This window comes from Atractosteus spatula, chromosome 16 (assembly GCF_055471065.1).
Source record: "Atractosteus spatula isolate fAtrSpa1 chromosome 16, fAtrSpa1.hap1, whole genome shotgun sequence".
Classification (NCBI taxonomy): Eukaryota; Metazoa; Chordata; class Actinopteri; order Semionotiformes; family Lepisosteidae; genus Atractosteus; species Atractosteus spatula.
Genome location: NC_142721.1, coordinates 10,868,739 through 10,893,468, shown reverse-complemented (window position 1 = coordinate 10,893,468; position 24,730 = coordinate 10,868,739). Strand labels below are relative to the sequence as shown.

The 24,730-nt window shown below is 37.2% G+C and overlaps 1 protein-coding gene and 1 non-coding gene across 7 annotated transcripts; both read left to right on the top strand.

Moving 5' to 3' along the window:
* Window positions 1-502: 502 nt before the first annotated feature.
* On the top strand, window positions 503-24,363 carry ckap5 (cytoskeleton associated protein 5). 6 transcript variants are annotated; one of them, XM_088934720.1, is made up of 45 exons: window positions 503-636; window positions 4,358-4,440; window positions 4,841-5,034; window positions 5,723-5,929; window positions 6,128-6,299; window positions 6,588-6,720; window positions 7,002-7,099; window positions 7,450-7,563; window positions 7,652-7,756; window positions 8,215-8,304; window positions 8,461-8,625; window positions 8,738-8,866; window positions 9,092-9,244; window positions 9,522-9,626; window positions 10,023-10,133; window positions 10,369-10,461; window positions 10,550-10,735; window positions 10,879-10,973; window positions 11,087-11,144; window positions 11,305-11,430; window positions 11,832-11,965; window positions 12,137-12,311; window positions 12,714-12,827; window positions 12,912-13,040; window positions 13,528-13,722; window positions 13,906-14,038; window positions 14,521-14,621; window positions 16,083-16,172; window positions 16,851-16,979; window positions 17,100-17,249; window positions 17,403-17,606; window positions 17,857-17,992; window positions 18,189-18,382; window positions 18,839-19,008; window positions 19,472-19,645; window positions 19,910-20,030; window positions 20,124-20,303; window positions 21,057-21,244; window positions 21,391-21,466; window positions 21,606-21,794; window positions 21,955-22,092; window positions 22,249-22,332; window positions 22,846-23,008; window positions 23,190-23,341; window positions 23,665-24,363. In XM_088934720.1, the coding sequence occupies exons 2-45, from the start codon at window positions 4,384-4,386 to the stop codon at window positions 23,905-23,907; spliced, it is 6,153 nt and encodes a 2,050-aa protein (XP_088790846.1). In that variant the 5' UTR covers window positions 503-636; window positions 4,358-4,383; the 3' UTR covers window positions 23,908-24,363. The 6 variants fall into 6 exon arrangements, with proteins under 6 accessions (XP_088790846.1, XP_088790849.1, XP_088790848.1 ...); XM_088934723.1 differs by lacking the exon at window positions 503-636 and adding an exon at window positions 1,839-2,060 and having other exon boundaries at window positions 22,249-22,272; XM_088934722.1 differs by lacking the exon at window positions 503-636 and adding an exon at window positions 1,839-2,060 and having other exon boundaries at window positions 23,668-24,363.
* Window positions 20,500-20,609, top strand: LOC148819558 (small nucleolar RNA SNORD67). Its single transcript, XR_016094324.1, has one exon. It is a non-coding gene; the product is annotated as a small nucleolar RNA SNORD67 (small nucleolar RNA).
* Window positions 24,364-24,730: the final 367 nt, after the last annotated feature.

Sequence of the window (24,730 nt, the reverse complement as noted above, 5' to 3'; positions counted from 1 at the left end):
GTCCACCCGACATGACCTAGTCCAGCTTCCTACATACCGCTGGCAGAAAAGCGTTGATCTAACGATAAACCGAGCGTAGTGCTTTCTTTCTGAGCTCTTGATCACTGAGGCTAATAGACACCCCCTTACTTGAACTTACTTCAATTAGACCTTTTTAACCCTTCTGCACCCCCCAAAAAAAGACTCTGAGGCTGAAAAATAAATTCTCAACAGATGAATAAAAGGGGCTCAACAATCATTTAGAGTTCCATTGAAAAACGAACTGATTAAGAGCACAGATGTGCCAAAAGCTGGAAGACGAGAAAATCCTCTAAGACCGGGGTTGGAAAGCACGCAATTGGCCGAATCCCTCCTCTCCTCTCCTCTCCTCTCCTCCCCCCGACCTGCATTGCAGCACAGCGCCAAACCTCAGCTCGGATTCAAAATGGCCAATCAAGGTGCAGCGTGCAGGCTTTCGGCTTCAACCAATCAGCGTCGGCCTTACTGCAACACTGGTATTTTCAAACGGAGGATATCCTACAGCAACAGAGAGGGAGTAACGTACCGTGGTAAAAAGGAAAAGCAGGACGAGCACTTTATTTTTAATTTTTAGGTTCCTTTTAATATATAATATTATCTAAACTGGGCGCTTTATAGGTAAGCTTTTATTTCGTATGTTTTTGTAAACTGTAAAGGAACGTACTCTTTCTTGCGTCTGATGAGATTAGTTATGCGACGGTGCGATGAGCTTTTCTCCTTTATGAAATATTTTTTGTGTTTGAAAATCGAAGTTTGGAATATACATACGACCTTAAGTACTGGTTTTCATTTAGTCTCCAAAGGATATAGTCGCGTTAATGTTGAGGGGTATTAGGTTGAAGGAGGGAGGTTTTTTTTAACAGACACCCTACTCGCCCTTTCCAAAAACAGCCTACCTAAAATTTTCCTTTTCTGACTCGTGTCGGATGTCTTACCCATGTCAGTTCAGTGCCATCCACGACTGAACTTCTCAGGCCTTTGGACTCAACACAAATCTGCTCTCGTTCGTTTTCTAAACGTGTCACGGTTTGGACTTGAGTGTTGGACGTGATTATTTTTATAATCCCCAGCAATCTCTTGCCCATAAATAAAAGTAACAGTTCCTAATGCCCCGATTATTGGCCATAGAGGAAGGTTTTGTTGTAAATATAAACATCTCTGAAATGTACCGTAAAATTCTTTGCGTTTTTAGCGTAGGTACTTTATCTTTGCGTGTCCAAGTGGGTTATTTTGTCAAAAACGTGCTTAATTCAGCAGATTGTGATTGGAGTATTGGAAAGGATTTGTCGATTTCCTTCCTATGCAGTTAGTGATAGTTGGCTCATTTGACTCGGGATTTATTGCTAACATTTGCACTCTTAAACTATTTTTTATTTATGTTTCTTCCTTACACCTTCATCTTGTAGACGGTAATTGTTTTGATATTGCTTTAGTCATGTTTTGTGAAGATGTGGCTTAATTATACACATTTATATACGATTAGTTGACCATTGATAGCCTCAAAGCATGTTGTTCGGCAGTAGCTAGAGAAGGGAGGTGCTTTAAATGATGAATACAGGTTCATTATCTTTGTAAATGGCTGTCATATATTAAGCCTGATGTCTCTGCAATAAGAAAACTCTTAAACATTAACCATGGTTCTAGGCTCTTGATTTTTAAAGGTTCTGATTTTTGTGAGATGGGGGGACATCAACTCCCTACAAACGTGAAACTGAGTAGTGGCAGCGGGGATTATTCTTATGGCTAAATCTCGGAAAGTGCAATTTGCTCATTTGACATCGCTGCGTTCAAACACTTTTTTTCTCTTCCCTTTCACCTAGTTGGGTTTAATTGCATCGTGCTCTTCCCCTGATTGTGTGCAGTCGCCTTTTTTAGAGAGCGGAGCGCTGCGCCTGTGGTTTAAATGGTCAGTTCAGGTTGCTCCCTGCTCGCTTGAGCCCCTCCCTCCGAGTCTCCGCCCTCAGAGGCGTTTCAGACCTCGAAGAGTAATGATCACAACTCGGCACTAAAATATCATCACACTGTCCCGCTTAAAAGACAATGTAAGTAGCGAAATCGGATATTACTCATACAACACCGAATGCGATTATTAAATCAAATCTCCCGTGTTTTGCTGGGCCCAAGGTTTCGCTTCACGTAACTGCGCTTAGCTGGGGTGTTACTGCGTTTTCAGGGCCTGGTAGGCGTTATTGCTTTTGTGTCAAACAATAGCCGGTCTGTTATCCTGTAAACATGCAACGGGGTTGTGCATTTTCGTTCGGGAAGGATTTTCTTTCCTCCTTGAAAGACTATGCTCCGGTTGCTAGGTCGTTGTTTGTGAAAAGGGCTGGGTGCTGTTGTCGATCGTGTTTACGTTGGCTGGGCTCGAAGGCTAGGCAGGGCCCTGCCTGGGCTCTTTCTTCTTTTTTCGGGGAGAGATGCTTGCAGAGGGATAAGAGCCATTGAAGGATCAGCTCTTCAAATTATGCCGAGACCAAAATATCTCGATATAATTTCGAAACGGCGAGTGCATTGCGTTGTTTTTAGCGGATACTAAGGACGCCGCAATGTACGTTTTGAGCATCTTCATCATATTGTGACCTTACATCGTTTTTTTTAAAGGGAAGGTCTGCTGTACATACTGCGTTGTTATACTTGTGCATGGATTTTTTTTGTATGCATTATCTGTGCGAATTTAAATGACTGCCTCAGTTTCTTAGTCCGTACATAATACGAAGTGCCCCCCTTTCTCCCAAGTAGGAGCTTTGGTTGAAATTCGCATTTCAAGTACGCCATAAATCAAGAATCAGTCTTGGAAAATTTCTTTGAACAAGCTAAATCAAAAGCGGTGAATATTATATACTGAATTTGTATATGTGTCTTTAATGACACGTTTTGTATACTTTAACTCATTTACGTCCCAAAATGTCTGGAATCAGAGGCTTCTTGTCGGTTTCATGTATGTCCTGTCCTTATTAACCGATGATGCTTCATTACTACAGTTGCTCAGGTGGACTTCACGTTAAAAGCAATTTAAACCGTTTATGTTTAGATCAATATGAAAGTTGAAACTGGAGACCGTTTAGAAGCATTTTGTGTTTATCATATAGTAGATATATCAAAGAATTCTCACTGCTACGTTTCACTCCTGTAAGAAAAACAATTTGAAATGTGTGCATTGGTCTTGAATGTCTGAAAGAATTAGGTCAGTAAGATTTAAAAATCAAGAGATTTTTGGACATATTTTGAGAAAAGTAGTGGTTTGTTTTTTACACATCTGTTACTTTGTCCCATGTAAATTATCCAAGGAGACTGCGATTAAGTCAGGAATCTCCTAATCAATTCTGGGTTAGGTCTTGCACGTGTATAAAATGTTTATCCATACTGATTGTTCTGCAAGTGATTAGTAAATGCAGTCAAAACATTGCATCAAAATGTGGGTTGCAAGATGATTAAATATCCAGCAACATACTTCACAGAATGTTATGTCAGCCTTTCAAGAGTTTGTGGTTGTTGGAGGTCATTGTAACTTTTAATATATGCCATATGTAGTTTTCATCTTTTTTTTAATTAGTAGCATAGAACAAGCAAGACAACTTGAATGTATTGTGGCAACAAGCAATTTGTCAATGAAATATGTTATGCTTGCCAGCTTGTCATGTACAGTGCCAATTAAGTAGTTTTCCTAAAATACTATTAATAGCTTGGATCTGTAATGACATTGTAGCTTCTTTCCAAACTGAAAGAAATTTGTGTTGTACAGCTTGTAAGCTCAATAGCATAAACATCTGGACTTGGGAAAACCATTTTAGGTATATGGATTTGCTTGCTTCCAGCATGGAGAATGTTTGAAGTTCTTTCAGAATTTTAATTTCTCATGTTTTGAACTTCTATAGCTCTTGGATTAATGCCAGGTGATAATCTCTAATCATACTGGCTATGTGAAAATAATACATTTTTGTATTAGAACTTGGAGTAAGCCAATATTCACTGGATTGTAATTTCAACATTATACAACCAATTAACTGTGTATGGTGAAGGAGTTTATCACTTAACCTGATCTGCTGTTTTGGAGCTACAGTTGCATAATAGCTGCCTTGTGCCACCCAGCTGTGTGCTGTACTTCATTGGTTGCGTGAAGTAAAGGAGAGGAGACTGCTTAGCCCATATGATAGTTACTAAAATGCAATAAAAAGGATTTTTTAAATGTTTGCATTAATTCCCAAAAATGATCAAATTTATATAACGCTTCAAATGAGTTATTGTGATGAAGAAATTATCAACATTGCTTTTTGCTGGACTTCCTGTTCCAGTGCTTTTCAGATTTAGAATTACTAAAGTGTGAAACTTTATTTTTCAGCAAGTCTTAAGTGAGAAAATACTACCATGGGGGATGACAGTGAATGGATGAAGTTGCCTATTGATCAAAAATGTGAACATAAGGTGATTTGTTTATATGTTTGTTTACTAGTAGCTCATCACTATAGAATATTTAACTGGTTACTTCTAAATTTTTATTTTAATGATGTAGCAAAATGGGGTGCACAATGATTAAGGGCTTATGGCATTTTACTATATGCAGTACTTTTCTCAAGCTTCAACTTCATCATATTTGTGTATTATTCATAAGTTGAGATATTGGGTATGTTATTCTATTTAAATTTTAACCCACATTGAAATGTCAAAAGTTAGAGTTGGAAATCCAGAATGAGGTGTCAAAGTTCATGCACTTTGCATTTAACTATCTTGTAGTGTAACTAGTTGTGCTAGTCTACAGATGGACTGAATTGACTCAAAAGCTTTTGGAAGTTTTTTTTAATCATAATGCTGCCCTTTTCCCCAGCTTTGGAAAGCAAGATTAAATGGATATGAGGAGGCTGTGAAATTATTTCAGAGAATTGAAGATGAAAAGAGCCCAGAATGGTCCAAATACCTTGGATTGGTAAAGAAATTTGTTACAGACTCAAATGCAGTGGCTCAATTGAAAGGCCTGGAAGCAGCACTTGCCTATATTGAAAATGCTCATGTTGCAGGAAGGTAAGTATCTCCTTTCAGTATTTTTTAGAGTTTTATTTGGGTGTGATGAAACTGTGTAATTCTTTCATGGCATAAACAAGCTGCTGGATCTTTTTAAAATGTCAAGTTTTCTGATCAGAGGCATACAGTATTTGTCTCCATGTGAAAATGGAGTTTGTAGTCTGCTAAAAATAATTGTAAGAAAAACATCAAATCCAGTTACTGTGTGATGTGCCCCGAAATAAAGGGTTTATGTGCATGTATTCCTCAGAACCCTGGGGACTACATTTTGGGTTTTTACTCACAAGAGAGGTTGTTGATATTATTTTCAGAATCAGGCTTAGTATTCTATGGTGGTCTTTTGGCATTGGTCTTTTGCTAGAACCTCCCCTTTTCAGTACCTAGTGCTTTTGTGCAAAGTCTCACGGATATTCCACTGAGCTGTGAAGTTTCATTTAAATTTTGTTGATGTGAAATATTTTTAGTGCTTATCCAATACTTTCTCACTGATAAAATGTTTTGATTTCGTATTTGGTTTTACTCTGGTCACATACAAAATTGACACTTTTTGTATTGTGTGATGTTTTATGTATTGTGAGATATAAAACTGAACAATTGGTAGTCTTATAGCCTTTATTAAAGTTATGTTTAAATGTTTTAACCCTTTATAGAATAAACTTTAAAAAGCTTCCCTGTGTTTTCTTTTTAGAACAACTGGGGAGGTGGTCTCTGGAGTTGTCAGTAAAGTTTTCAACCAGCCCAAAGCTAGGGCTAAAGAACTTGGGACAGAAATCTGCCTGATGTACATTGAGATTGAAAAGGGTGAGGCTGTTCAAGAAGAACTGCTAAAAGGACTGGATAACAAAAATCCTAAGATTATTGTAGCATGTGTTGAAACGTTAAGGAAAGCACTTAGGTGAGTGTTTACTTTTAATTCTCCCCATTTAGGTTTTGCATTGCAAGAACTAAACCTCTGAAATTCAGATCTCTTTAGTCTATTGACTAAGTGTGTTTAAAAATGATTGCAACCAATCTGAAGAAAAATCTACTAGAAACATTTTTAAAGTTAGTCCCTGTTTTAACTTATTTTTTGTATGTTTTTTTTCTCCTCTAGCGAATTTGGTTCAAAAATTGTTACCCTGAAGCCAATAATTAAAATATTGCCAAAATTATTTGAATCTCGAGAAAAAGCGGTTCGAGACGAGGCCAAAATGTTAGCGGTGGAAATTTATAAGTGGATTCGTGATGCTTTGCGACCACCCCTCCAGAACATTAATTCTGTACAGGTAGGTTTGGAAATTTGTCAAGCCAAATTGGATAAAATGTGTAATGCTACGTGTCTTTTTTTTTTGCAAAGCACTATATGTGACAGTTGCTATCTGGGAAGGAACCCTGTTGTAACATGGCGGCCTCAAAGACAATAACTGTTTACAGTTTTATTGTCAAGGTTGCCTTTGTTTACTTCAGTATTTCAAGTCCCATTTTGTTAGGTTGTTACTGTTGATGCTTTCCTTAAAAGCATAGCTTTTTTTCCAAATTACATGAAGTGACTAATGTTTTTTTTCCCCGCTCAGCTAAAAGATCTAGAAGAGGAGTGGGTAAAGGTGCCTCCGTCGGCCCCAAAACAGTCCAGATTCCTTCGCTCCCAACAGGATCTGAAAGTAAAGTTTGAACAGCAGCAGGCAGCAGGTGCAGATGAAGTTGATGGTAAGATTGTAGTAGTTTTGTGCTGCTGGCCTTTGTAATGTACCACACCCCAAAGAGAATTAAGGAAACATTTATTAATTCTGTCAAGTTTTGAATTATAGAACTGGATAAAGGGATGTGCAGACTGTTTTATAATTATAGGCCTGTATTGTGTACACCAAGCAAATATAAGCGTAATAATGAATTAGTTCCTTGTCTGGGAAAATTTTGGAAATTAAGTATTTGGGTCATGCTAAAAGTGTATTGTATCTTACCTTTGGCCTTCTCTGTTTTATTTTTAGGAGATGATGAAGAATCTGCCCCTCAGGTTGATCCTTATGAGCTACTTGAAGCAGTGGAGATCCTTTCAAAACTACCTAAAGATTTTTATGAGAAAATTGTAAGTTAATATTTTTAAACATCACATTTTTATATGAAGCTGACTGCACATTATTGGTTTAAATTGAGCATAAAGAAGATCATTCTAATATGTAACTGTTCATGAGAAAGTTTAAAAGTATTGGAACAAATTGAGCAATTCAGCACACTGTTAACCATGAGAGAAAGCAGAATTGCACGTTTGTTGTGAAATGCTGAAAGAAAGTGTATGTACTTGTTACTTTTGCTTACATGAATCATGAGATCTGGGTTAGATGTTGAATTTTCTTAGTATGTAGATGAGGTCTCTTAAAAAAAATGTCTTTGTAAAATGCAATTTCTGATTTTCTTGGTCTGTTTTCTTATCTCTAGGAGGCAAAGAAATGGCAAGAGAGGAAAGAGGCTTTGGAAGCCTTAGAGGTCTTAACAAAAAATCCCAAAATAGAAAATGGAGACTTTGGGGATGTGGTCAGAGCACTTAAAAAGGTAAGAATTGTGCTTTAATTATGAAACTAAAATTTTAGTGAGAAATATGACAATGCTAATGTTTTTTTTTTTTGCTTAAATTTTGTAGGTTATTGGGAAAGACACAAATGTCATGCTTGTTGCATTAGCAGCAAAATGTCTTGCCGCGCTGGCCAGTGGTCTCAGAAAGAAATTTGGGACATATGCAGGCCATGTAAGTTTGTTTTCCAATGTAAAATTGATTTATAAAAGTTAAGGAGAAAAAACATTATAGGCATGCAGTCTCGAGTGTCATAAAACAATTCAACACTGGTGTTGTAGTTTGTGCTTTAACCTCCATAATTGGTTGCTCTATAAATGACACCTGGCTGTTACGGAGTAGTATGTTATTTGCTTATTAAATTGACTTAAATCGAAAGCGCTTAGACTGATTAAGACATGCATACCAAACTGTACTTGAGTTAAAGCTTTTTGCTCAGGATTACCACCGTGCTTTGTGTTTATGGTTATTGCTAAGACGATTAGGTATTAACTCAGTGTTCAGTTTCTTAAGATCATAACTTTTATTTCTATAACTTAAAAAGTATCAAGAAACTAGCTGTTAATTGTGATGGATTGTTTCATGGGACTAAACCATCATTAATCAATAAATGGGACTGTTTAAATTTCAAGGTGGTGCCAACAATTTTAGAAAAGTTCAAAGAGAAGAAGCCTCAGGTGGTACAGGCATTACAGGAGGCCATTGATGCAGTGTTCCTTACTGTAAGTATCATACCTCAGATGTACTTCAAATTCTAAGTTTTGCAAATCCCTTCATGCACTTATTTTTGCAGACTTATGATATATACAAGCTTATGTTCTAAACTGTTGGTAATTTCTATTGGTATAGATTACTCACTTTTTCTTTCCATTTTATAGACGACTCTGCAGAATGTCAGTGAAGATGTACTGGCTGTGATGGACAATAAAAACCCTTCAATTAAACAGCAGGCATCTTTATTTCTTGCAAGAAGCTTTCGACACTGCACCCCTTCTACACTGCCAAAAGGTCTCTTAAAACCATTTTGTGCTGCGCTTCTTAAGGTATTGTGTACAATGAGGCATGCTTAATAAATTCATGATGAACTGTTAAAGTGCCCTGTCAAATTAAGTCAGTACTGTCCAAAATTAATACAAGTATTTTCTTGTGGTACAGCAAATTAATGATTCAGCTCCAGAAGTAAGGGATGCTGCTTTTGAAGCTCTTGGTACTGCAATGAAAGTAGTTGGAGAGAAAGCTGTGAATCCATTTTTGACAGATGTTGACAAGCTCAAACTTGACAAGGTAAGCAGTGAATTCAAAATAGTTTAATAGAATAACAGTTGTGAGTTTAGAAGCTCAGGAGTTCTTGCTGGTATTTCTTTGTGACTTGAAAAAAGAGCAAACAGTGTAAGAATTGATACGTCTTTGTCACCTTATTGTACATTTGGAGTTTGTCTAATTTTGGCCAACCCCATTGCTTAGAAGTGGTTATTTTTAAAAACTGCAGTAATGACTTTTTTTTAATAGATTAAAGAGTGTGCTGAGAAGGTAGAATTGGCGGGTGGAAAGAAAAGTACAGGAGGAACAGAGAAGAAGGAGAAACCTGTTTCAAAGCCAGAGCCAGCAGCTGAAGCACCTGCAAAGTCAGCAGCGCCTCCCAGAAAGGCACCTATTTCCAAGGTAAGGAGCAGAGAGTAGGGGCAGCATGTTTCCCATACTTTGCTTTTGCAACGTTTTTCAGTTTTTTAGTCTTGGTGAGGGATGAGGATGAACTTACACAAGTCCTGTTATAGCCAGAATTCATTCAGATCACCAGATGCATTCATCCCCGGTGTGCATGTTTAAGTCCTGTTTTTTTATTTATTTATTTTTTAACCTGAGTGAATGCTGTAGTCATACTTTTCTGATGTGCTCTGAGTATTGTATAGTAGTTTGCTTACTTTTTTTTCCCCCTAAGGGTACTGGGCCTCCCAAGAAAGGAAAACCTGCAGCAGCAGCTGCTGCTGGTGTGAAGGGAAAGAAAGCAGCAGAGACAAAAGAAGTAGTGGAGGCTGAACTCTCTGTAAGTAAAAATGCTGTTATCCACTGGTTGGACATTTTGAAATGAAGAGATGCACTTAATTTTTCTAATGGCATAAACTTGCTCACAGGCTACATCTATTGAAAACATTGGGGTCAGGGTACCACTGCTATTTAAATACAGATTTCAGGTAGTGCTCTAGACAGAACTTTTCACCAAGTAGCTGTTAGCTTCCTGAGCAAACATTATGGATGCTAGATGTCATTTGTAGGGATGCGGGTTTTGTGAAGGGGCAATGATTCCCACTCGCACGATTGATTTCCTGCTTCTGGGTCCGTTTATAAAGGTTGAGGCACTATTATGTTTCAGGTGGAAACACCTCAAATTTCACCAAACATTTGGTCACATTTAAGTCACTCTGGCTTCTGTTTTTGACAGATTGAAGTTTGTGAAGAGAAAGCTGCTGCTGTGCTTCCTGCTTCTTGTATGCAGCTTTTGGACAGTGGTAACTGGAAAGAGAGACTGGCTAGTATGGAGGAATTTCAGAGGGTAAGGCTGTGCCACTAACTCTCCCCACCCCCCCGTCTTAAACTTTCTTGACTAATGTTTAGAGACAGTGTAATGTGCATTTTTAAGTTTTATTTCCATAGCCTATCATTTTCCACAACCCACATTTATATATTTGGGCCTTTTACGCATTTTTGGCAGTGTCTTCAATGGTCAGTCTTATTTTTGGAATATCTGGAAAATACACTCTGCAGAGTATTTTCTTGTTTATTTTCAGGCTGTAGAGCAGATGGACAGAAATGAAATGCCCTGTCAGGCTCTGGTAAGGATGCTGGCAAAGAAACCAGGCTGGAAGGAGACAAACTTTCAGGTAGTTCATGTTCTGTAACTGTAAACACTGATAAAACAGTGGAACTTTTAGTGATGTGTTTCCTAATAAGTCATATTTTGATTTGTAGGTGATGCAGATGAAGCTGCACATTGTTGGACTGGTTGCTCAAAAGGGGGTTTTCTCTAAAACCTCTGCTTTTGTTGTCCTTGACGGCTTAGTGGATAAAATAGGTGATGTGAAATGTGGCGCTAAATCTAAAGAGGCCCTCACTGCAATAGGAGAGGCTTGCTCTTTGCCATGGACTGCTGAACAGGTCAGTGCTGCTGATGAGATTTTAAAGTACTGTTGGTATTTACATGTAGACTATATGCTGACTGCTATGTAAAGTACACTTTTTAAACCTCTAAAATTTCATAATACAAGTGTATTATGATTTAAACCATTCAAATGTTGCAGGTTGTCTCAATGGCGTTTGCACAGAAGAATCCTAAAAACCAAGCTGAAACTTTGAACTGGTTGGCAAATGCGATGAAGGAATTTGGTTTTGGAGGGTAAGTTGGAATCTATTTTAATCATAGTTTCTGTATATACTGTATGGGGAAATATAATTTGAATGCTTTAGCTGTCAAGTTTGAGCTACAGTGAGCTTTATTTTTTTTTTCAGAATAAATGTCAAAGGTTTTATTAATAATGTGAAGACCGCTTTGGGTGCAACAAATCCTGTAAGTATATCCAGTTTTTAGTATGACTTTAGAAAAATAATTCTAAATACCCACATTGTTATGGACTTTAACTAGTACACAGATTATAAATGCAAATTTTCACTTTAACCAATGAATATGTTTTTAGCTTCTGAGCAGCACACTAAATTCTTTCCTCCAGGCTGTAAGAACAGCTGCCATTTCCCTGCTTGGAGTGATGTATTTGTACATGGGAGCACCTCTACGAATGTTTTTTGAAGATGAAAAGCCAGCCTTACTAGCACAGATCGATGCAGAATTTGAAAAAGTAAGAAACTTTTTAATTTAATTAATGCATCAAATAGAGTGTTCTGAAGTTCAGTTTTTTCTCGGCATCTGGAAAGTGTAAGAAAGTTTTCCTATTATACTGAATATAATATTGATGCAGTAGAACATTCGGCAACCATATAATCTGCCTTTCAACATTTTCTTGAAGTTATGGATTAAATCAGCAAAACTGTAGTAAATACTGTCATTATTTCATTTCTCATTAGGTATTGTAATGTCCTTTGTATTAAATAGGCTGTGGTAATGTATACTGTTCAGTACCGTTTCTGTAAGTTTATTTCTCAAAGAGGTTAGAATACAAGCTTTTCTGCATTTTATTCCAAGCTTTTTTCTAAATTGGTTTCATTGTCCACCTGGTCATTGAGTTATCTGTTTCTGCAGATGCAGGGCCAGTCACCGCCAGCACCCTTTAGGGGTACTAAAAAGGGAGGAGAGGAAGAGGTGGAGGAGAAGGAAGAGCAGGAAGAGGAAGGTGGAAACGATATCATGGACCTTTTGCCAAGATCGGACATATGGTTTGTTTTTTTATTTTGGGAATGTTATGAAACACTATAGTGGTACTCCTTCATAATTTTTATTTGTGAAAGGTCTTTTATACAAAATTAAATTCATCTCGGTTTTAAGGGTCTTGAATTGTGACTGTATAAAGGAGTGCTTTCCTCCCTGATGTTTTTTTTTTGGTACAGTGACAAGATTACTTCAGAGCTGGTGTCCAAGATTGGGGATAAAAACTGGAAAATCCGAAAGGAAGGGCTTGATGAATTGGCAGCAGTGCTTAATGAGGCCAAATTTATTCAGCCAAATATCGGAGAGCTTCCTATTGCGCTTAAAGGCCGCCTTAATGACTCCAATAAGATCCTGGTATGGTTTCTAAACTTTTTGTTTATATGTAATGATAGTAGTTCAGGTGGTTATATATATATAATGATAGTTAAGTAGTTCATGCGTAGGCTGCAAAGGAACAAGTAATAGGTTTATTCCATGCTGAAAAGAGAAGAAAGAAAACAGTGTTTCGGCCGTGGAGCCTTCTTCAGGTGGCTCCTGAAGAAGGCTCCACGGCCGAAACAGTTTTCTTTCTTCTCTTTTCAGCATGGAATAAACCTATTACTTGTTCCTTATATATATATAATGATAATGTGTAACACGATGCAAAGGGTTTTAGCAAGCATTTAAAAGGGAGTCGAAATCTTTACCTTGCATTAGTGATCAAGGTGCAAAAAACTGACAACAGAATATTGAGTTCTGTACACTTTTCTTATGCAGGTGCAACAAACATTAACTATTCTACAGCAGATGGCTACAGCCTTGGGCCCAGGCCTCAAACAGCATGTAAAAAGTCTGGGAATCTGCATTATCACTGTGCTTGGGGACAGTAAGGTACGCATTTTATTGAAACACTTGTTTGTTAAAGCAAGCTAAGCTATAGATTTAGGATCTTTTGTGACTAACTTGGTCTTTTAGAGCAATGTTAGAGCTGCTGCCCTGACAACACTCAATGCATGGGTGGAACAAACTGGCATGAAGGAGTGGCTGGAGGGAGAGGATCTGTCTGAGGAGCTGAAGAAGGAAAACCCTTTTTTAAGGCAGGAGGTATGAACAGCTGTGCAATACATGTTTAGTATAGTTTTCCTGGATTTATAACTTTTCCATTTTGTTCATTTAACAACACAAATCCCCATTCAAGATCTGTGAATTTTCAAAAAATGGTTGAGCAGTTTTTCAAATAAAGCTATTACAATTTATGTAATAAGCTATTACTTGGGGGGGGGGGGGGGGAAGAAAACCAAAATAGTTGGAAATGTGCACTTTAATGTCTATTTGTGGTTTTGAAGATTTGAACTGCTTTCACATTTCCACAGAATATAATGAGTATATTTTCTCTGATTTTCAGTGTATTGTAGTAATTTGGGTGTAAGTGCCCAGACCATGGTGAGAGTCATGATTGTTACTATGGATCCTGTCCTCAGTTTTGAAAACTAAATGATTTTTTGTAAAATACCACATGATATTTGGCCTGCATGGCAAAGGCAGAAGTGATCTGAAAAATGACATGTAATGTGTTGGTGCCCTTTTACAGGTATTGGGTTGGCTGGCAGAGAAGCTTCCAACACTGCGCACTGTTTCACCAGACCTAATGTTTTGCGTGCCCTACCTTTATGCCTGTCTTGAAGACCGAAATGGAGATGTAAGAAAGAAAGCTCAAGATGCTCTTCCAACATTCATGATGCATCTTGGATATGAGAAGATGCTTAAAGCAACAGGCAAATTAAAGGTACTAAAATAATAACCCAGGTATTGATTCAGTCTGTGTAATGCATACTGCTGAAGCCCTAATGGTGAATGACTGTTGGGTAGCTGATTATTTCTATCAGTGCACTTTTAAGCTAGAACCACTCAGTGTAATGATGACATTAGTTCTACTCAGATTGAATCCCTAATGTATTATTTTTCCAAGACTGCTTCCAAGGACCAGGTTGTAGGCATGCTTGAAAAGGCAAGGGCCATCATGCCAGCCAAGCCAGCTGCTCCTGCAAAAGCTGGACCTTCCAAATCAGGAGGCACAGCTCCAGCTGCAAAACCAGCTGCAGGTTAGTTCACATACCGTTATGGATATGGAAGACACATTGACATCTTTGTGGTGACGCTACATTTCTAAAAAGAAATTAGTCATCAAGGCGGATTCTGAAAATCATGTGGTTAAAGTATCATTTCAGGTTAAGGTTGAAAATAGTGATCCTTTTACACTTTTATAAGGGGCATTGTTACAATACTGCACTTGACTGCAGCCTGACACAAAACATGTCACAAATCTACAGCTTGTTTTGCTTTCAGTATTGGCCACACTAAGCCTATAACTTTTACAGTTGACTCCCAATGGCCTCCTTTGATCAGTCCTACTAATTAACATTTCCTTGGCATAAACCATGTCTGTTTAATAATATATCAGATCATCTGCCCCAGAAGAAAGATAGCTGGTTGCAGCAACAATGGTTTCTTTTGATGCTATACAAAAAAAATTTAAATAAAATATATACTAACTTAATATGCTTTATATGTTTATCATTGCTAGGTCCCACTAAACCTCAGTCTGTCAGTGATGATTCTGGGATCGGTATTGCTGATTCTAAACCTGATTCAAAAAAGACCAAGCCAGCAGCTGTCAAAGGGAAGGTAAGTAACTCATGGGCTTCATAAAAATCAGTTGTCTCTTTATGATTTATTATAATTATGAATTTATTACTTTTGTTTACTATCAAACTTCAGCAAATACAAAATCACATGTACCTATAACTTTTTTCTAGATAGTACTTTAAAGTATTTTGTAATTGGCTGTTTGAAACATTATATTAGTTTTTAAATTACATTATTAATCAACTGCCGACTTCACCGTCTATAATCTTGTCAACTACACCTGCTTGTCCTCTCAGGTCCGAGTTTCATTTTACTTGTTGCTTATGTGACTCAATTTGTAGCTAAAATGAGGTTTCTAACTATTCTTATGCACTGAAATGTGGTGTACCTGTAGATTTAATTAAGATGCTATTATACTTGATCTCTACCTTAAAGTGATTAAGTCCTATTGGCCTATTCCCAATTTTTTTTAACGAAAGTTCTGTAATAGGCAGTTGCAAATCAATTGCATTTTTATCTTCGCTAATGAACATTCTGGTTGTGGATTTAGATAACATACTAAGTTTTCAACTCAGGGTCACTTAATCTACTGAATGTGTAGCATTTGTTTATTGGCTCCTATCAATAGCTGCAAGTTTATTTTAGGTTCTTTGGTGTTGAAATTAAACTCTTGACTGAACAAAGCCTTAGCATTATTTCTGACTTGCCTTAAGCTTGCATTATGAATGTCAGAAATACATTTCCCATCTAACAGAGCAACGATTTTTCTGGCAACATCAAATTTTTATTTTTTTTTTAACAAGATTAGAAAATTATAAAGCTTTACTGAGGTATCTTCTTAGGTACTGTAAATAGGCTTAAGTTTGTCTTGGATTCTATGCCTCACGTGCCATCTATAAATACTCTGCTTCAGGATATAACTTCTGCCCTGTGAATGTTTTTAATGTTCTCCTGTATACATAAGGCCCTGAGTAGTCTAGCTTTAGGACTTAGTGCATGAGAATAGTTCTCCACTTGATCTGAGATCTGTGTGTAAGCCTTTTTTTGAGACTCAGTTTGGCTTCAGAACCTTCTCTTATTCAGGTCCACCAGATGTTTTGTTGGAACTCTTAATGTGTAATTGTTCTGATTTGTTTGGAAGTTTACTGTGGGTTTTTTTCTTGTTTTATTCATGTACTGGTGCATAGCAGCACATCTTTGTGAATTTGTGTGCGCGGTGCCCTGAATATTGTTTTCCTTCACTTACAAGTTAGTGACATTTAAGCAGTCTGTTTTCACGTTTTCAGATGGGATACTTCTTCCTTTTAGGAAAACAAATTTATCTCTACATTATCTGTTTTGAGCAGAACTGTGACTCCTTCTTGTCAAGGGATTACCCAAAACTATACTTATCCCTGAAAGCTTCCTTGTATGATCTTTACAAATGAAACCCCATAATTTCTGAAAGAAGGAATAATGATTTTTTGGTTCATCAGCAAATGGTCATTTTTTTGTTGGTAGAAAGCTTCGCAAGATGTCAATGATTCAATGGAAAAGGATAATAGTCTCAATAAACCTAACAGACAATCAAAAGGAAAGCCAAGTAAACAGGTACAAATTTCAGTTTCAAGGAAGGATTGCATAGTCTTACATCACTTCTTGCATGATAATGCTTGTAGTTTTCATAGAGCTCTCACGGGGAATTAACATCTCAAAGGGGGTGAGCACATCTTTTTTTAGAGTTTATTTTAGATTGAGGTTGGAACACTCCTTAACGTTCACTTATCTAGGCACTAGCTTGCAAATCGTAGCCCAGGACTACATAGGCAATGTAAAAAGACATTGCCTGCCTCATTTCACTTTCCCTTCTAGGACTGTAGTTCCCAAGTGGCAGTGCACTGATAGTTCATCAGTAGCATCACTAGGTGTAGGGATGGTAGTAGTTAGCCAGGTATTCAGCTCCCAGTGCAAGAAACCATAACCTCCTCCGTACCTGGATACGTAGGGTGCCTACAGGCTTGTGGTAACATTGGTCAGGGATTTACCAGGTCTCCAGTCAGTGCCTATCCTCCTGCATACCACTTTATGGCCTGTGTAGAATCACAGGTGAAGGGGGATTAGTCAGAGGAGCATTTCTGCAGTTCATTCACTGTTTACAGGACATTATTTATTGCACGGGTGAGGTGTAAAACGTAATTGATTCCACTTTGCAAAGATGTAACATTTGTTCTTTCAATTTTTACAGAAAATGCATTGCTTCATCCAGTTCACTTTTCTGTTTCTTTCCAGGCTGCTGCTGGGAAGAAGGCTCCAGTGGTGAAGCCTAATGTCAAAGATGAGGATGACAAGTCTGGCCCCATGTTCATTTTGGTCCCCAATGGAAAAGAGCAGAGAATAAAAGAGGAGAAAGGACTCAAGGTAAAGTTCATTTGTTACACTTGGCAAAAATGTAAAGTGCATTTGATTATTTGATTATTATTGTGTTTCTCTTGTTGATCGTAGCAGAACAAAGTGTAAAAACAGTATTTTTCTATGTAGATTTTGAAATGGAACTTCATCACTCCTCGAGATGAATATGTTGAGCAGTTGAAAACTCAGATGGCCACCTGTCTTGCAAAATGGCTTCAAGATGAGTTGTACCATTTTGACTTCCAGCACCACATCAAAGCTTTGTCTGCTATGATTGAGGTATGTCTTATTGTCGTGTCTATATTAATAAAACTAGTTGCTGTTCCTATTCGAATGTGTTTTTTATCAATGTTCTGCAATTTAATTACATGAGTCTGTCTTTTTTCGACTGTAATACAATGTGAATGTCAGTTGCTTGTCTTGATTTTACAGCACATGGAAGAGGAAAAAGATGCTACAATAGGCTGTCTGGACCTGATTCTGAAATGGTTTACTCTGCGGTTCTTTGACACAAACACCAGTGTTCTGATGAAGGCACTGGAGTACCTGAAGCTACTTTTTGCTATGCTCAGCAGGGAGAACTATCACCTTACAGAATATGAGGCTTCTTCTTTTGTCCCGTACCTAATACTCAAAGTATGTGTCCCTTTTCATTTTTTTTAATTGAATGTGGAAAAAACTGAAAATATAATGGATGCAGATTGCCATGTGCACATTACTTGAATTTGATAATGAAATTTGTCCAAGTGAAAAGTTTCTAAGAATATGAAATGTATTTTTCAATAGAGAATATTATCCCTGGTGACGTGCACAATGGTCTAAGTCATCAGACTTGTACAACAGAACGTCTTTTCATTTAATTTTCCATTTTTATGGTTTCCCAAAGGTTGGAGAATCAAAGGATGTGGTTCGTAAAGATGTGCGTGCCATCCTCAACATGTTGTGTAAGGTTTATCCTGCCAGCAAAGTCTTCACATTTTTAATGGAAGGGACAAAGTCAAAGAATTCGAAGCAGAGAGCTGGTACGTTTGTGGGATGTCATTAATGGGGTTGTGCTAGAACCTTACATGTTGGCATGTAGAAAACTAGTTTAAGCTTCAGTTCCCCTCCTTCAAAAAATGAAGAAATATTTGGGAACATTTCATTTTTTATAAAAATGTAAAGTTTTACATTTTTGTTGTTTCCCATAAGACTGACACATTTTCCACTCTCCCACAGAATGTTTGGAGGAATTGGGCTGTTTAGTTGAATCATATGGGATGAATGTTTGCCAGCCTACACCAGCAAAAGCACTTAAAGAAATTGCAGTCCATATTGGTGATCGGGATACCTCTGTCCGCAATGCTGCACTCAACACTGTGGTTGCTGTGTATAATGTTTGTGGAGACCAAGTTTTCAAACTGATTGGAAATGTAAGTAGTATGGATGAGCTCAATGAAAGCAAATTCTCCCTCTGTGCAGGTTTTCCTTTGCTGTTGCACATTTTCTAGTCCCCTGTGAAAATCAATGTATTTTAACTTGCAAATTGAATAGTTTGTAAAAATGTTGCTAGCCTTTAATATGGAAATTATACTTAAACAATTATGCACTTTGAATATGGTAAAATCTGTGATCTATGTGAAAGCAATCTGGTGGCTTTTTAAGAGGATCTATTCATTGCTGTTCCAACTTTGAAGTTCTGCCATTTGTAAATAATGGGTCAGCAGTAAATATCAAATGGTTGTGAAGTGTCAGTTGCTTTGAAAATTGCATGAAACACAACAAGAAATCTAAGTATATTCAATCTGTATTTTGCCTTCTCCCGAATTTCAATACCCGTGCACAGGTATCCAGTCCTGAGATTTTTTTTTCCCACTGAAATTTCACAGCTTTCAGAAAAGGAAATGAGTATGTTAGAAGAGAGAATTAAACGCTCTGCCAAGAAAGCCCCTCCACCCGTGAAGCAAGTGGAGGAGAAGCCCCAGAGACCACAACCAGGAAATCCAAACGCGAGTTTGATGCGGAAGCCACCCCAAGATGAAGTACCTTCAAAATTAAAGTATGTGAAATTTTTTTTTCTTGGGAGTTTGAAGACACCACTGTAAATCTTTATACTTCTTGCTTTTATCCACTGTAAATCTTTATACTTCTTGCTTTTACATATAAACATCTGAGGGTCTGTGCTTGTGCTGTTAAAAACGTTGCTCATATACGTGCTTTTTATAACTGCATGACTTTCAAGTCCTAAACTTATTCTTTTAAGTGTGCTTTCTGACTTCTTTCACTGCTTTCCATGGACAGAATAATGTATCGTACATATAGAATGTAAGTATAAAAATTCAGATAAAATTTCTAATTTCCTTACATAGTTGTAAAAATGAAGCTGGCTTAAATGTAAGAATGGCGTTAGGGTTTTTGTTCCAACATGAGTTAATTCTTTAAGCCCATTTAGGAGTATTTTATAATCTTTGTCTTTTTTGTAATTGTATTATGACTACCAATAAGTATTTTTTCCTTAATAGTCAAGCACGAACTCAGAATGCACATCCTGAACAGTCTGCTCCTTCAGTTCCGAAAGAGTTCCAGCTAGATCTCGATGTCATTGAAAATGATCACACAAGAGTCAGTGAGCTACCTGACTTGGTACAGCATAAACTGGATGAGCTTTTAGAGCCAGTCATGATACCAGAGCCCAAGTAAGTTATCTCTTAATCTTTTTTCTGAAGTGTAAAGTCTATATGGAAGACAAGTATGTAATGTGCTTTTTCCCTGGGAGAATTATTTCATAAAGAATTCATTGGCATGTTTCTTGAACGATGATGATGGCTATAGTGCTTTTTAAATAATTCAGTTTTCCTGGAAGGTTAGTTTTTTTTCCATAGTTCTTTTCAATGGATTGACAGTCTGTCAGGTTAGGTCGATATTTTTCCAGGTAACTCAGCTTTTGTTTCTTTCTGTAGGGTTCGTGCTGTTTCCCCACATTTTGATGACCTGCACAGTAGTACAGCCTCCACTATTAATTTTGTCATCTCACAAGTAGCAAGTGGAGACATAAACACAAGCATTCAGGCTTTGGCACAGGTATACTGGGTTCATTTTCATTAGGATCTTTGTGTAAATGTACATCTCAATATCCCTTTCAGTTTGTTTATTCATTTCTCTTTTACTCCCAAGATTGATGAGGTGTTGAGGCAAGAGGATAAGGCAGAAGCAATGTCTGGGCACATTGATCAGTTCCTGATTGCAACGTTTATGCAGCTTCGTCTGATCTACAACACACACATGGCTGATGAGAGACAGGATAAGGAAGACATTGTCAAACTTTACAGCTGCATAATTGGGAATATGCTTTCAGTAAGTGCTGGAATGATGTGCTGCATATACGTTCATATAGACATGATTTCATTCCTCAAACTTCTCTTACTCTTTTGGGTTGGCTGGAGTTTTGCAACTGGATTTTTCAGTTTAAGTTTTATAGTGACCAGCTTTTTTACAACTTTCCTATACTGCTACAGGATTTTTTTCATTTTTTGCTTTTGAGATCATTGTATGCAAGAGTGATGAGTTGCACCAGCTGTTGGAGCAGCTTTGCAGTGGCAGAGCAGCTTCAATCAGATTCCTGATGACAAGCCCATGTGCACAGGGGCCATCTGACTTGCATGCAGTTGAATTCATTGTAATGTCTGAATCCAAAATCCAGTCATCTGAAATGTCATTTGTAACCTCTTATTGCAATTGGCTACTAAAAACAATTACTCAGTTACTCAGCAACTCTTGGGACCTGGGTTCAGTTATAGGCTAGGGCAGCCTTCTTTGTGGAATTGGCACATTCCTGTGGAGTTTTGCCAGACGCTCTGGTTTTCTTCCAACATGATACTAGTTTAATGGTCTTTAGGTTTGTCTGTATGTCTTGTTTGATGGATAGAGAACCTGTCAAGGGTATCCTTGCACCCTTCCTAGATATAAGCAACTTTGAGAATAGATAAATCAACATGAACCCACTTTTAGTTATTTCCTATGAAAATGTGGAGATGAAGATAAAGGTACCCAAATGAATTCTGTGCACGCAAGAATAAATGTTTGCTTGTCTTCTTCCTTTTTTTTTAGCTGTTCTACATGGAGAGTTTGGCTCGGGAAGCATCGATGGGTGTTCTAAAGGACTTGATGCATGGGCTGATCACACTGATGTTGGATACTCGAGTGGAAGACTTAGAAGATGGACAGCAACTTATAAGATCGGTGAACTTGCTGGTTGTGAAAGTTTTGGAGAAGTCAGATCAGACCAACATTCTGAGGTAATTTCATCTTCCTCATTTGTTTGTAATAGTGCTTCATATCTTGAAGAATTCAGCACTGTTACTCAGACATTTTTATTTTGAGGTTTTATGAAGTGATTAAAATTTAGATGTGTGAAGTGTTTTTCATTTGCTTTTTTTGGTAGTGCACTCCTTGTACTGCTACAGGACAGTCTCCTTGCTACAGCAAGTTCTCCAAAGTTTTCAGAACTTGTGATGAAGGTAATTAACATTTTCAATATCGGACTGATTTTCGTACGTGTTGCCAAGTGTATTTTTTCCCCTTCAACTTTAGATTTAATAAAAGATGGTTGCACATTTAGAATGTTTTCTAATTTTTTCCTTGTATTATGGTCCACAGTGCTTGTGGCGTATGATTCGACTCCTTCCAGAGACCATCAATAACATAAATCTGGACAGAATCCTGTTAGATGTTCACAATTTCATGAAAATCTTCCCTAAAGAGAAGCTGAAGCAACTAAAAAGTGACGTTCCTCACCGAACCCTTAAAACACTGTTACACACTTTGTGCCGATTAACTGGATCAAAGGTATGCTTTTAAATTCTTTTCCATCTAAGTCATTAAGAAAACCTAGATTTTAGCAGTTATCTAGAATTCCTACAAAGCATAGGTGCTAAAATATGTTGCAGAGCTGTGATTTTTAATGTCTTCACATTTTTTCATGATCAATTTTTTTTCCCATGTACAGATCTTGGATCACCTGACCATGATTGAAAACAAGAATGAATCTGAACTGGAAGTACATCTTAGGCGGGTTGTGAAACACTCCATTGATCCTTCCAACACAAAGTCGGAAAAGGATACTGAGAAAGGAGCCATCAGAGCAGTGCGTTCATTAAGGGCTCAAAGCATTTGCATTTACTTTTTATCTTCTAAATCTTGCTATCACTAATAAATCAAAAAATTTCTCAAAACCTGAATTTCATTAATCTTTAATATAAATCAGCTCATTTTCTTGTGTGCTTTTTCTGTTTGCTTGTAGGACGAAAAGATGTCTAAAGCAAAAGTAAGTGATATACTGTCAGAAATTTTTAAGAAGATTGGTTCCAAGGAAAATACAAAAGAGGTAATGTTTTATTTGGTCTTCCCATTGTGTGATAGCTGTGGTACTGAATTTTTTAACATTTTCTACAAATGATTATGCAACAATATATGGCCTGGGCAAAACGGCTTAAATGTTTTCCAGTTGTGAATTCAGCAATTTGATAACTTTCTAAGTTGAAAATCTTAAACTTGAATTATAGGAAATATTAGAATCAGATCATTACATGTTAAATACAGGTTTGGTTCATTGGCATTCAGTTGAGTAGAAGTTCCTTGTTTATCTTTGATCTAATCATGAAAAGGAGTTAGTGATTGTTAAATTCTCAATTCAGCAAGAAATGTGGTACAAAAACTGTAAACGTATTCCGATGCTCTTACTTTTTTGTACATTTTATTAAACTGGTTTTTGTCTTGTGGTCTTTGGATAGTAGTTTGTCAAAATCTCAAAGGGAGTTTTCTCTTACATCCTTGCTTGTTCTGCTTTTGTGAATGTTTATTATTTCCAGAATCTGTAACTTGGTTATTTTGTTTACAGGGGCTCACAGAACTTTATGAATACAAGCAGAAGTACTCTGATGCAGATATTGAGCCTTTCTTGAAAAACACCTCTCAGTTCTTCCAGAGTTATGTTGAAAGAGGCCTCCGCATGATAGAGTCTGAACGGGAGGGCAAGGGAAGAATTCAGACTTCAAATACAGGTATTACTTTTTGAAGGGGAAGCAAGCCTTTTATCTATGTCCAATTTTAAAACTTCACCTTTGAGAATTACTATTGGTTGTATATAGCTTAAATCACTGTTTTCCATTGCTTTCCTTATTAGTTTAACACATTTAATAAACTTTGCTAGGTTTTCTGACCTTGCTGTTGCATGTTTCTCAGGAATTCCTCAACACAGTACAGAAACTACTACATATGTGCCAACCTCAAGTTCTGTACCTGCAAATACAAATGGTGAGGAAGTTAAGCCAGCTGTGTATTTGGAGAGGTTAAAAATACTAAGACAGCGTCATGGACTGGAGAATAATTCTAAGGTATTGTTGTTTGTTTTGGTTGATGAAATGTTTTGGGTTTCTCAGTTCTTATAGCACAATAAAACTCAATGCTCAAAGTATTCAAACAGCTTTATTAAGGTGCTGCAGTGTTTGTCATATTTGTTTTCTCAATGAGAACAGCGCTTCTCCTCCCAAGCGCATATCAAAGACTGTGGCTTGGCTAAATTCTTCAAATCAATAAGCTTATAGTAACCACACAATGTATCAACCTCCTTAAGTTATTTAATTTGCTCTGTACCTCTCTTCCTCATTTCAATGTTTAACAAGACATCCTTGGTCCCTTTTCTCTTTGTCCATGGCAGCAGCAGGAAGAGAGGCCTCCTTTGACATCTCTGCTCTCCAAACCAACAGTACCCACAGTGGCTTCTTCCACAGACATGCTTCACAGTAAGCTTTCGCAGCTGAAGGAATCTCGGGAGCACTATCATCAGGAACTGGAGTCCAACCAATCGCATGTGCAGAGTGGAATGGGCAGCACTACTACCGCCGCTAACCTTGATGACTTGAAAAAGAGGCTAGAAAGAATAAAGAGCAATCGCAAATAAAACTACCTTCAGCCTCGCTCTCAGTTGAAGTAAATTTCTTCATAGATATTGGCTCCTTTTTTGGGCCTAAGTGTATAAACCATTTTCATGTATAATAAGTGGACTTTTTTGTTAAGTATTGTGGCACAAACTATTTGTATATACTTTAGGCTTCCTAACCACTTGAGCATTTGAAAGTCATGTTCTAGAATTAGTGTACAGTTTCTCTGTGCATACTGCTGTAATATGTGTACTCTGTCCCTTTTTAGCAGTTTCAGAATTCATAGGCAGTTGTCTAATTTGTTTTAAACTTGTCAGTTCTGTTTGCTTGCTTTTCTTTTTTTAAGAAGTTATACTTGTAAAACTTGAAGCATTGATTCTTTTACAGAATCATGACGCATGGCATGAAGTAATACGTTTTGTAAATAAAGGTTGCATTATCTTAATTAAAACTATTAAATAGTATTGTACTGTTTGACTCTGTAGTATTGCAGTAGATTCTTCCATTATGTTTGTCCAATCTGTTAAACTCTAATACAGTAATCTGAAATACTTCACCTATAGTGAAGCAAAGCAAAAAAGGTAACTTTCACAAGGATGGGCGAGTGGTCACCTGAAGTTGGACATTTTTCCTGGGATCATTTTAAAATATTTCACGTGCTTTGTTTTGCAATTACTAGCACACAATAAGAGCTTATATAGGATTGCTCAGGTCCCCAAACGTAGGGTAAAGAAATTTGGTAATTGAGCCTAGTAGAAAACCAAGTATCCGAACAAAAGTGTAACATTTAGTACAAAACAAACATTTCAACACTTATTCAGACACTTTTCAAATTGAGCTCAT